Consider the following 12845-nt stretch of genomic DNA (forward strand, 5'->3'; position numbering starts at 1 on the left):
CTAGGAAACGTGCGAATGTGAAGGTTACACACGGTCCACAAATCACACCACGAGATCGGTTCCGCGTGGGAGGTTTATTAGGGGAAGGGGGTTACAGAGAGGGAGACAGAGAGAGACAGAGAGAGAGACAGAGCCAGAGAGAGAGAGAAAAGGGGAGGGCCCCAGTTCTCTTATAGGGTGACCCAGGGACATGCGCAGGTAGTTCTAGGTGATCAGCAGGTGGTCTAGGTGTCTTCGCAACTGCCTGATAACCGGTCTATCAGGTCCCTTGAAGCTGGCCGTAGAAGTGCCTGCTTACTGATCCCAACAGTTGTTCCAGAAAGAGATTACATCCAAAGACCTTCAAGGTCTGTGTGATCCAGCTGGAATACAAACACACCTTTAATCCAGGAGACAGAGGCAAGCAGATCTGAGTTCAAGGTCAGCCTAGTATAGAGTTTCAGGTAAAGAAAAATTTAGGTGCAGTGGTACACGCCTTTAATCCCAAACAATGAAAGTAAAGTTAGTTTGTAGAATGAAGGTAACCCATGTTTGAAAGTGATGTCTAACTGAGTGGCAGAAACAGTGAAATCAGAGAAAGACTTGACAGAATAGGGTAAGCCCAACTCTCATGAGAAGAGGGAGGAAAGGGAAGCTACTTAAGTGGCAATACAGAGAGAGAAGAGGCAGTCTTACTGGGACAGTAATAGACAGATTGCAGAGAGAGAGAGAGAGAGAGAGAGAGAGAGAGAGAGAGAGAGAGAGAGAGAGAGAACTGGAGTGAAGACCAATGATCCAGAGACGGAACACTAGAAGAGGCAGAAAGGAAAGCGAGATTGAATCAGTCAGCCCAGAGCTCACTAAAAACAAGTAAGAGTGTGCTTATTCAGCAATAAGTCTGAGAAGCTGAAAACATTCTAGGCCTAGGTTAGATTGTACAGCGGCTAGAAGCTTCCAGGGCTAGGCCTAGGCTAGCAGACAGCGGCAACAAACATCGGAGACAATCACTGATACTTTTACATAAAAGAGGAACAAAAATTAAAATATCAATAAAACGTAATATACTGAAAGGAAAAAGCTGAGTGGGAAAACCAGAAACTTCCTTCGGGCTCTCAGACTGTAATCTGCCAGGTGGAGGAGGGCAGTGAATGAGCGATGAAACCTGTTGAAAGCTTCCTGTTTATGCAGGGGTCTGCCTCAGTTAAGGGTGGGCTGCGAGCGTCAGGGATGAATTCGTTCTGTTCACTTCCCTCTTTTGTGTGTCCCGACAGCTGCCGCTGGCCACAGTAAGCTTTGTGGCCTGTGGGCTCAGCAGCTTCCCAGTCTGTGGATGGGGTGTCCCTGGCGTGTATCAGAGTGGAGAAAAGGATTTCTGCATGAGTCGGGGGTGGCAAGACGACTGTCTGGTTCCGGGCACGCAGTCCCAGGCCAGCAGCAGATCTCCTTGTTGGAAGCAGAGCCTCAGCTCTGGGCTCTTGGCGCTTTGTTTCATTAAGCAGCAAACCGTAGGCAACTCCAGAGGCTGAGGAATCCGCCAGCCAGGACTTGGATCTCTCTGTGTCTTTACAGTGATCCACTGGCTTTAGTGCCTGCACCCAGCACTCAGGGAGGTGGGGGCTGGGGGGCGCTGAGCTCCCGCCCCTATAACTTCCCAGCCGGCCCCTTCGAACCCTCCCCCTTTGCATCTGCGTCTGGTAGCTCACTGCCACTCTGGCTCTGTGGCAGAGCGGCTCCATGCTCGCTGATTTGTGGCTGACTGTTTCTTGTTTTCAAAGTCCCAGAGTAGCCCCGTCTCAAACAATAGCTCCTTTCTCGACCAGGCGTCTGGTGTAGCACTCTTGTAGCACCGCGTTGGGTAGGGGTTTGGATGCAGGGATTGGATGCAGGATTTCTTCTCCGCAGCTAACGGGCCCCACTGGAGGCGGCATTATCTCCCCTCCCCCCACTGGATTAAGGCTAGCGAGAACTGTGGGTTTATCCTGCAGCTGGGACTGCCAGTCTTTTGTCACCAGGGCTGACAGGCTTGCGCGTGGTTGGGGCTCCAGCTCTTCTTTCCCCCCTGCGGGGACTGGGACTGCAGATTGCTTCCGCCTGTCCTTGCCAGAGTATCTCTGTTTTACCATCCTTTTTAATCTGTGCTGTCACCTTTTTCTGATTCTCTTCCTTTCTTTCTGTTCGGGGAATATGGTCTGTCCTTTGTTACCCTGACTCTTCTATCCCGGAGTTGCATGAAGGAAGCGTCCAATCCGCCATCTTGCCCCAGAAAACAAACATTTTCTCTTGTGAGACAGTGGGGAAGTGGGTATGTGGAGTGGGGGAGAGGAGACTACGACGAAGACGAGGTAGTATCAATGAGACACCAAGTTGCTGCTGGAGAGATGTTCTCCACATCCTTCAGTTTCAGATGCGAGTCCCCTAATTAGGTAATTTCTACTGCCTGACTAAAATACCCAGACTAGATCCCCCTAGCCTTAATTTGCAAATACATAGAGGGGATCAGGGCTGCTGGCTCTTTCCTTACTTTACCGTCTGGGTAGGATCCTGGGGGGGGTCTAGTAGTCTTTTTTTTCCACACACACATTTTTTTTTTCATTACTTTAGTCACGTGGCTTTTTTTCTTTGGGAGAACTAACAGTAGCATACAGATATCTGTAACACACTCCACAAAGGCTAATTAATGCAACTGATTGCATTTAGCTGCAGGAGCTCCCAGCTTATCGTCTCCCCCCCACCCCCTGCTTTGTTATCGTAAATATTTTTTTATGTGAAAACAACAATGTATTTTATGCCAAGCCACAAGAATCTATCTTGTCTACATAAAAAATATATTTTAACTTTACATTAATAAGAAATTAAGTTTTGGTTACAGCCAATAGAAAACTGCCAATATTAAGTGATCACCAAGCAACTTTTAAAAATTAACGTCTGGCTCTCCTGTAAACAGACCAGAAAACTTGAGGTGGAGCGGACCCCCTTCGGTAAATACTTAGCTGTTACAGGATGGGTGGAGGTGTGCGTGATGGTTGAGATGATCATCTCTTGTACGGGGTGTGTACTCACCAAGTGGTAACCATCCTGACACACTTACCAGGCATTTTCTTGATTAGGTTAATAAGAAAAGTGGAAAGATCCACTTTCAAAGCAGGGACTTGGGGCTTGGGTCCCGGACTGCATTAAAAAGGAGAAAGATCTGTGAGCAGCGGCGTCCTTGGCTGTCTTCTTCCTGACCTCGGAAACAGTATGACCAGCTGCTTCAGGCTCCTGCTGCCTTGACGTTCCTGCATGGTGGACTGTGCCCTGGAACTGTGAGCCAATATGAACCCTTCCTTTCTTAAACTGCTTTCGTCGGGGTGTTTTTCACAGCCAGAAAAGTAGTTAAGTTTGTTTCTGAACTATCCTAAGCCTATCAGCCTACTGAAGTGCCAACTGTCTTTTACTCCTTAGCAGCAGAGACAGCTGAAATAATTTCTCACTAGCAGTTTAAATTCAACTGTTGCTTTCACCAGAAGCACGGCAGCCATACAAACTTGGCGTGCCTGTGTCTCTTCTAAGCTATCCATAAATGCAAATAAAAACAACAGCAAGATCATATTTTTATCTAACTTTCTATAACTCCTCTCTGAATACATTTGCTCAGAGGGACAAGGTTCTTGGGTGAGGTTCATTCTTTTCTTACCACATGTTGAATGTGCTTATATAAAGTTGTTATTTATTCTTTCACTCATTCCTTTATTTATGTGTGTATGAGGAGGGCATATTTATGCCATGGTATAATGTGGATGTCAGAGGATATCTTCTGGGAGTTGCCCGTCTCGTTCTACTATATGGGGTCCAGTAATTGAACTCAGGATGGCAGGGCTTGGCAACAAGCACCCTTATGTGCTCAGCCAACTCACTGGCCTCTGAAGTTAATTGCTACTAATATACCTTGTATTAGATGATAATGAGATAAAGGAAGGAAATGAGAGTGTTTTTCAAGTCTGTATATAAGTGTTGTGCCCAAGTCTCACAGACCCCAAAGACCACCAAGGAGCTGAAACACACAAGGGTCCTTTCTGCAAACTGGAGCTTGGCCCCACACCATCACCGATACAGCGGATCAAGTGTAGATCCCTGAGCTCAGGGAGAGGGGGGTTTTTTATTGAGGTTACAGCAAGGTTCAGGGAATTCCAACTGGGCAGTTCTATGATTGATTGACATTTAGCAAAGCTCGGTCGATAAAACCCGATTGATTGAGTCTGGAGGGCCAAACTGTAATTGCTTACTCAACCTATGGTAAAGAACACCTGGGTAAGCTCCAGGTGTTCACTGATCAGCCATTGCTAGGGGTGATGGTTAAATCTTACCAGAGGTGAGGTGAGTGGTCCAAGCACACTTTTGTGAGTTTTTCTCCTTTTCTGAAACTGGAGTTCATGCCCAGGTCATCTACCTTTAAGGTGGAATTTTGTTGTTGTTGTTGTTTGTTTTTTCAAAAATGGGTTTATGCAGGTCTCACATAAGCATGTTCATAAAGCATGTGTGTGTAATGCATACACATATGTACATGTATAGCAGCAGGGACATCTAGGAAAGAAGAAGGAAGCAGTCTGGAGTTCATGGTGGAGCTGCAGTGATAGCTCTCCATTGTTGACTTTCTGCAGGCCAGGCCCAGTGTTACTGCTTCCCTTCCTGAGTCAGTTCCGCCCATACTGGACAGTCTGCTTTCCTTAGAGACACCTGGTTTTATCCTTTGATCACGCCTGCCAAATACATTCACAGCACACCTACACTAAGGTTGAGTCAATATAAGAGAGAGCTTAGGCTGGCCAGTGTGGTGCGCAATCAGATTATCAAGGACAGGAAGAAATAAAAAATATGTTTTAGCAGAAGATGAGAAAAAAATTTGAAAAATATGAAACGAGGTGAGACTTTCAATATACTACAGCATAAGGCCAAGTCAAGATAATCAGGAAATAAAGTGACCTAAAACTAATAGGAGGGGCTGGGGCTGTAGCTCAGTGATAGAGCACTTGCTTCCCTCACCTGTCTGAGACCAGGTTCCATCCTGAGCACAGCAAATGACCAAGGAGAAGATGGCGGTGATGATGACTATAAAAATAATTTGATACAGTCTAGAGAGCTCAGGAATAAAACAATACACGGACAGGTGTTAGCCTAGGTACAAAATTACCCAGAGGAATCGACTTTTACTCCTTTGTGTAATTACTTTAAATTCCTCTTAGGTGGCTGTGTTAGTCAAATTTGACATTGTCCTAACAAGTGCCCCCAGAGAGACAGTTTAAAGGAGGAAGAATTCATTTTTTGCTCACTACTTCAGAGGTCTATCTTTGATCACTAGGGCCCATTGCTGTGGGCATGAGGTAAGGCAAAATATGGCAGTAAGTCTGAGGCTGTTTTTTTTTTCTTCTTGGAAATATATTAGAGAGAGTGTGACAGGAATGCACCAGGGCCAAGACCTGTCTTTTAAAGTCACACAGCCAGCAACCCATTTACACCAACTAAATCTCAGCATTTACAGTTCAATCAGCTGTCAAGAGTCTTGTAAACTGCAGTCCATCAAAGGGTTAAAGCAGTGATTAACTCAACTCTCTTATGATCTAATCTTCTCTGGAAACACCCCGACACACCCAGAGGCGGGTTCCACTAATCTCCCAGGAACCTCTTAATCCAATCAAGTTGGCAGTCAAGATTTACCACAGTGCTCTTGCATATTTAATGAAGGGATTAAACCGACAGGTATTTAAGGAATGGGTGGGCCACTCTGGGCTTTCATAAATCCTGTGTCTCCACGAGCAGTTCAGTTGGGCCTCGTGGGATCCAGGTGACTGCAGTATGGATTTAAAGTGTACATTTGGTAAGTTTCTCTCTGTTGTTTTCTGTCACAATGCCAAAGGCCTCCTTTGTTTCCCCAAACCTCAAAACTTTTACATCACACTCATGATTATCACATTGTTTGAGAGAGAGCTGGTTTTTAGTGCCAGTTTGGGTGGGTAGATGAATGACTTTTTGAAATCTTGTAACTTACAATTTACAGTGACAGCTAGGGCTCTTACAAAGGAGGCTTCTACTTAGAGTATTAAAGTTGACACTTTGAATGAAAAGAAAATGAAGTGTATAATGTTTAATTTTATGAAAATGTGTCATTTATTCCAAAGTTCAACTTTTGTATAATAGTTTAACTTAATCTTTTACCTTAAAAAAAAAGTACTGTTTCATTGATTTACATGTTTCTAGTTCTCACTGCTTTCTGTCTTCAAGTACTATTGTGGAAATTCTGTCCTTTCTTGCTTTTAGTCTTACATGATTATCATCTTTTCTAAAATACATGTTTAAACCTGTGCATTCCTTATTGGTACGGCTTAAGCTATATCTCTGAAGTAAAAATACATAGTCATCATTATGTGTCTGGGCTTTTAACATGGAGCAGACGAAACAGGAGTTCATGCCGGGAAAGATAACTTCACACTCCTTTGTCCATCTTTCCTTCACTAGGCATGCTGGAAAAAGAAGCCCGGAGAAGGAGAATTATTCTGAACCAGAATCAAAAGGACACTCTTCATGCTTGGTTTGAAAAGAATCCCAACCCGGATTTAGCCACGAGGGGACATCTGGCTAAGGAACTCGGCATCTCTGAGTCTCAAATTATGGTAGGTGTTAGGCCCCTCTTTCTTTTTGAGTCAAGGAAAAGAGCAAAGCTAGGCTAAACAAGTCTTATAGGTGGGCTATATTTTATTAACTTTACTCCAAAGGTAATGGATAGATAAAACAGAAATTTTACTTATGTCTTATTGAAATGAGCCAGCACTGAGGGAAAGGAAAAGCCAGCTCATGATTTCCACATAGGAGATAATGAAATCATTATCTTGAGAATTATGGAATTTAAGAAATTATGTCATCAGCGTAGTAATGAGCGTTTCTTCATTAGAGCATAAGTAATAAGTATTAAATTTTAAGTAAAAGGCTATTTAAGTTCTCAGGTAGGCAGAGCCTGAGAACCTGAACTTAATTTTACCTTATGATCAAAATGAAGACTTAAAAACAAAATGGCTACAGTTATGCTAGACAGCAAGGCCTAGACATGCTGGAAATGTCTTAATGTTGGTGTGTCTCAACACATACATCCAGGAAAACACAGTACATGCAGATCTCATGAAAATTGGTTGTTTGAATGCTAGTGATTTTCTCTCCTTTATTTGTTAATAATTTGTTTTGCTTTCAAGACAGGGTTTCTCTGTGTAGCGTTAGGCATCCTGATTCACTTTGTAGACCAGGCTGGCCTCGAACTCACAGAGATTTGCCTGCCTTTGCCTGGGATTATAGGCATGTGCCACCACGCTTAGCTATTAATAATTTTTAACTTATTCTGTGACAACTTCATACATCTTCTCTGAATTCCCTTCTCTTAATTCCTTCCCAGTCCCTCTGGACATCTTTTCTCAACATTTCCCCTTCCTACTTGCATTTTTTTTTTTTTTTTTTTATGAGACAGGGTTTCTCTGCGAAGCTCTGGATGTCCTGGAACTCACTCTGCAGGCCAGGTTGATCTGCCTACGCCTACTGAGTGCTGGGACTAAAGGCGTTTGCCACCACTGCCCAGTTTGTTTTTGTTTGTTTGTTTTTGAGACAGGATCTCACTATGTAGACTAGACCAAGCTGTCAATGGCCTGGAGCTAAGACTCCTGCCTTCTTCTACCTCTGGACTTCTGGGATTAAAAGTGTGCACCACAGCATTTCCTCTTTTCTGCCTTCCTCTTTTTCTCCACTCTTTTCTTCCCCTCCTCCTCTTGGCCCTTCTTTTACAGCCCAGCAAGCTTGCTTAGAGGTTGCCTGTGTTCAGGTTATGTACTGGGTTGTGGGCTGCTTTGGCTTTGTTTTCAGACCGTTCTTTCCGCGCTCGGGTTGCCTTGCCTCTGCCAATCTCCTGTTTCATTCTCCGAGCGCTGGACTCACTGGCGTACACCACTGTACTTGAAAGTTCATAATTATTTTTACCATCGTTTGCTTAATTTCAATCTCAAATGTCATTTACATAAGAGCATTGTGTAAAATTCTATATGGTTTATTTTAATAAAATTGCCCCTGTGATAGACAAAGATGAACTAGAGTGGTAAATTGTATAATTATATCAACCTTTACAGCTGAGAAAATTTAAGTTTTGCACTTGATACATAATGATTTTTTGATAATGACTTATTCAGTCTTTGGAAGTGCTGGGGAAAAAAAAATTTCCTTCTGTCCTGATAAACTATCCAGGTATGAGAGCTTGTTGACACAAATGATGCTAATGAAATTGTTCTATGTGCTTACACCTGGTGACTGGCTGCCCGAGAGACTTGAACTAATGAAATTGTTCACGTGGGCACACCTGGTGACCGGGTACCCAAGAGACTTGAACTGATGGAAAAGTTCAGAACGATGTAGGGTATTGTAGCCCTTGAGGGCATTTATATCTACTCATTAGTTGGAAATTTCCAGCTGTTCATAAGGCTTTAACTGGAAAACTTACTTTGCATACTGAATCTGGAAAACATAAAGAGCCTTTGAGGACAAAACTTGGACTTGGTGTTTTAGGATTGTAAGGCCTATGGCTAGCAACTCGGCTCATAATTGTTGTCTTTAAAGTTGTAAATGCTAGAGTGAATTGTCACATTGTCCAAAGAAAATACTCAGAAATAACTAAAAGCTAAAAACACAAAAAAACAAAAACACCCACATGGCAGTTCCTTCTTTAAGAGAACAAGTTCAAATAAACTTAAGAATAGTAGTGAATACAGTTTTTAAAACTCGTCTTTATTATTTTTAAGTATATACATATATATATATATGTGTAGATGTGGGGGGTGTATCTGTATGTGGGTGTGTGCATGTGAGTATGAGTGCCCAGAGGTGTCAGATTCCCTGGAGTTGAAGTTACAGGGAGTTGTTTGCTGCTTGGTGTGGGTTCTGGGACTCGAACTCACATCCTCTGGAAGAGTATTATGTGCTTGTACTTTTAACTGTTGAGCCATTACTCAAGCCTATGAAAACAGTCTTAACCCTAGATGTTGACATTCCTGGGATTCTTCTTATTGCTGGTTTCTCCTGGAGTGAAATAAATAAGCGATACCCAGAAATTGGTGTTAGCTTAACTGTTTTCCTTTGTCGAATCTGCCTTCTTATTTAAGGAAATTATTTTCAAAGATTAAGTCCATATGTGTTGTACGTTTTGAAATAATATTTGCTAAGAAGAGTAGCCAAGAAATTAGCATCGAATACTTTACCTACTTAACAACTAGAGAGAGAAAGGGAGAGAGAGTTTGTGCATGACGGGCTGGGGGAGTGAGAGGGAGAGTGTGTGTGTAGTTTCCAGTTGGTATTTTAGATAAGCATAACAATAAAAAGAAGAATGATATCTTTCTCTTATGGACATGGTCTCAAGGGCAGATGTTCAATCAGTTTGGCCGACATTTGGAATGATCTAGATTGAGTTACATCCATTTTATGTGTCCTCTCTTTTATTTTCTTTCCCCACATAGACTTGGTTTCAGAAGCACAGAAAAATGCAGAAACAAGTAGAGTATGAATATTGCTTTGAAGAAAGCCAAGGCCAGGGACAAGATAAACCTAAAGGTAAGACCCACAACTCAAATATATTCCTCCACTGATTTCCTTGGGAATATAAGCAACTGTGCCTTGTGGAGAAATACTCTGTAGGGAAAGCTCAGGCGAGGGAGCAATTACAACATACTATGGGGCAGAGATATAAACATTATCTCACTTGGTGTGGTAGCTAGAATCCTTTGGGAGGTGGAAACTAGAAGAGCAAGAAAGAGTTCAAAGCCGGGTGAAGCGGTGCAGGCCTGTGATTCCAGCAGAGACAGGCCTGGTCTACAAAGCAAGTCTAGGACGGCAGAGGCTACAAAGAAACACTGCCTTGACAAATGAGAGAGAGAGAGAGAGAGAGAGAGAGAGAGAGAGAGAGAGAGAGAGAGAGAGAGAATTTCTAGCCTGGGCTACAGGAATAGTCTGTGAGCAAGAAGAGCTTCCCCTTTTTTATTTCCATTGAAGTTTATCAACGCTGTTGGCTCTGGGTTAGTCTGTGAGCAAGAAGAGCTTCCCCTTTTTTATTTCCATTGAAGTTTATCAATGCTGTTGGCTCTGGGGTTCCATGAATCTGTTGTTTTTAAGCTTGAATGTGAATACTGACCTGCAAACCCTGTTGTGTGCTTCTGTTAAATTAGTTAAAGAAGCTGGAAGGAGCAGGACACACTTCACAAAATTTCAGACTGATATTCTAATCGAAGCTTTCCAGAAGAATCGGTTTCCTGGGATAGTTACCAGGGAAAAACTGGCTCAACTAACAGGCATCCCGGAATCCAGAATTCATGTATGTTGTACACCTCTCTGTCCTGGGTAGCCTGTTTGTCCTTGCTCCTAGCTGCTTCCCCGCTGAGCTGTTGCTATTTGGGGTCATCTCTGCTCTGGGCCGAGATACAGATACTTGATGCTGCAAGGGACAATCTGGAGAAATAGTCACATCAGACCTGCTGCAGCACAGGGATAAGAAATAGCAACTAGCTGGGTGTGGCGCTACAAACCTTTAACCCCAGTCCTCAGGGAGGCAGAAGCAGGCCAATCTCTGTGAGTTCTTTGTTAGTGTGTCTAGTCGTTGGAAATACTGGATGATAAGCTCCAGAGGATGAGGTATGGTCCTGTGTATTGGAGTGTTAGCATCCCACCCTCCCAGGCGTGGGATGTCCGCATGCCTAGCCCTCAGCTCACCTCTGTCCGAGAAATGTAACACACTGCCTGCACAGTTGGCGAATCCCTGCTCTTTGTATATTAAGGGGATTGATAAGTGTGGCGCTGAAGCATGTCCTTATGTAAGCCTCTCTTCACAGCAGCCATCATGCTTCCATGCTCTCGAGAAACTCCGTGTTCTTGGGAGCTCCTTGGTGCCCAGAAATTCATCCTGCTTTTGAGAACTTGTTTCCTGAATCAGTGCTGGGGATCAGAGGGGTGGAGTCTAACTCTTCTGCCTTTTCTACCATTAATTTACCCATGGCCGTGTGCCATGAGTTACTTAATCATGATTGCCAACTTAATTAGACGCTCATCTCTAGGTGTGTCGGTGAGGCGAGGCGTTCCCGGAGCTCATTAGATCCGAAGAGCCCTGAGCTCACCACCAAGAATCTGTTCAAAATCGGGGTGGGCGAGGGGTAGGGACGTGGAACGTAGGGTCTAGCTGGAGGAGGCGAAGTACTAAGATCCTGGGCTTGAAGGGTTTAGCCCTTGTCCCCCTGATAGTCTGCTTAGCGAACATAGACAGGTGGAGTCACTTCTGCTATTCAGGACTCTTGTGTGTATGATTTAGATATGGTTCCAGAACCGAAGAGCTCGACACCCAGAACCAAGACAGAGCCCTCAGGCAAACGTTAAATACCCCCGGATTAGGCAGCACCTTGCTCAGAAGACTGCCTGTCAACTTGTTCCTTCCAAAGCTCCTGCCACTAGCTCTTCTGTTCTGTCACCTCTTTCTCCTCCCCCAACACCATCTGGTCCTTTGGATCTCTCTAGGGGCCGTCAGAAACAGTTGTCAAGGACGACAGCACTACAGCCCCCCCAGCTTGTACAGCGAAGGGGTGATGGTCAAAACTCCTCAGTGTTTGCTGGCCACTCACCACGGGTCGGAACTTCAGGCGAGGAGGCCTTCTGTGCTTGGGCTCCTTTAGGGCTCCCAACCCAAGAAAGATGGCAGGACTCCAGTGAGAACAGTGGCTTGGCTATACCGCCCTTAGAACATTCTACTCAGGCTCCAGCTGTCAATCAACACTTTCAGGAACCGGACCCGAAAGACCCCGCCTTTCTACAACACTGGGATAAATGGATCCAGTCCATGCTTGCTGAATGGATGCCTGATAAAGAATACTGGTCTCTGGAGAAAGCTGAGCTGCATCCGTGGCAGGAGCCGCTTCGGCAGCCTGCCGACGTGCCTCATCAAGCAGACCAAACTCCACAGCAGTAGCGTTAAGCCTCAAGCCCTTTCCATTAATTCCCACTGAAGACAGCTTTTTCAGGAAAGGGCCTCATCTTTCTGTATCCAGGTCCATATGTGGTGACTGTACACAGCTTGGAGAACTTGTCAGAAGATTTTCAGGTCCTCCTTAACGTGAGAAGAAGTTCGTTAGTGACTTAGATTCAGGAGAACCTGTCTTTGGATGCAAAATCAGTGGCTATACGGAAGCATAGGTATACTGAATTATGGAACAAATTCAAGTCAGTATACACATAAACCACTCGGACACGCAAAGGGAGCAGTTATGGTTATCTTTAATTTATTCTTGAGATCTGGTCTTGCTGTTACTCAGGCTGGTCTTGAGCTCGAGTTTGTAAGTCAAGTCAACTCTCCTGCCTCAGCTCCCTAAATACCTGCCACCACAGGAATATGCCTCCATGTCTATCTTGGTTTTAATTTTACTTATGTTTTTAAAAATAAATTATAAAGTTTCATTTACCTTTTGTTATGGCTTGCATCTGAAGTGTCCCTCCACAAGCTCCTGTTTTAAAATCTTCCCTGTCAGCCAATGGTGATGTTGGGAGTCTGTGGAGTTTTTAGGAGGTGGAAGTCAGCCGGGGGTGGGCCTTTGAAAGTTATACCCATCGTACAGAACAGCATTCACCACATGGTCCCGAGGCACCATGCCTTTCCATGATAAAGGACCAAAGCATTCTGAAAAGAACCCAAATAAATCACCCTTCTATCACTTTGCTTCTAATAGATGTTTTGGTTACAGTGAGTTAAAAGTAACTAATACTGCCTAAGGTTTACTCGGTGTGTGGGATGGTAGTTCTAGTTACATTCTTTGCTTGTTTGTTTGAAACAGGAT

General features: G+C 44.1%; 1 protein-coding gene across 1 annotated transcript; it reads left to right on the top strand.

Annotated features, from left to right (window-relative positions):
* The first annotated feature begins 5200 nt into the window (after positions 1 to 5200).
* Positions 5201 to 12472, top strand: LOC110540200 (double homeobox protein B-like). Its single transcript, XM_060391697.1, has 5 exons — positions 5201 to 5833; positions 6472 to 6626; positions 9495 to 9588; positions 10200 to 10345; positions 11333 to 12472. Exons 1-5 carry the CDS (start codon positions 5812 to 5814, stop codon positions 11981 to 11983), a joined length of 1068 nt encoding a protein of 355 aa, XP_060247680.1. The 5' UTR covers positions 5201 to 5811; the 3' UTR covers positions 11984 to 12472.
* Positions 12473 to 12845: the final 373 nt, after the last annotated feature.

The sequence above is a fragment of the Meriones unguiculatus genome, chromosome 9 (genome assembly GCF_030254825.1).
Source record: "Meriones unguiculatus strain TT.TT164.6M chromosome 9, Bangor_MerUng_6.1, whole genome shotgun sequence".
Lineage (NCBI taxonomy): Eukaryota > Metazoa > Chordata > Mammalia > Rodentia > Muridae > Meriones > Meriones unguiculatus.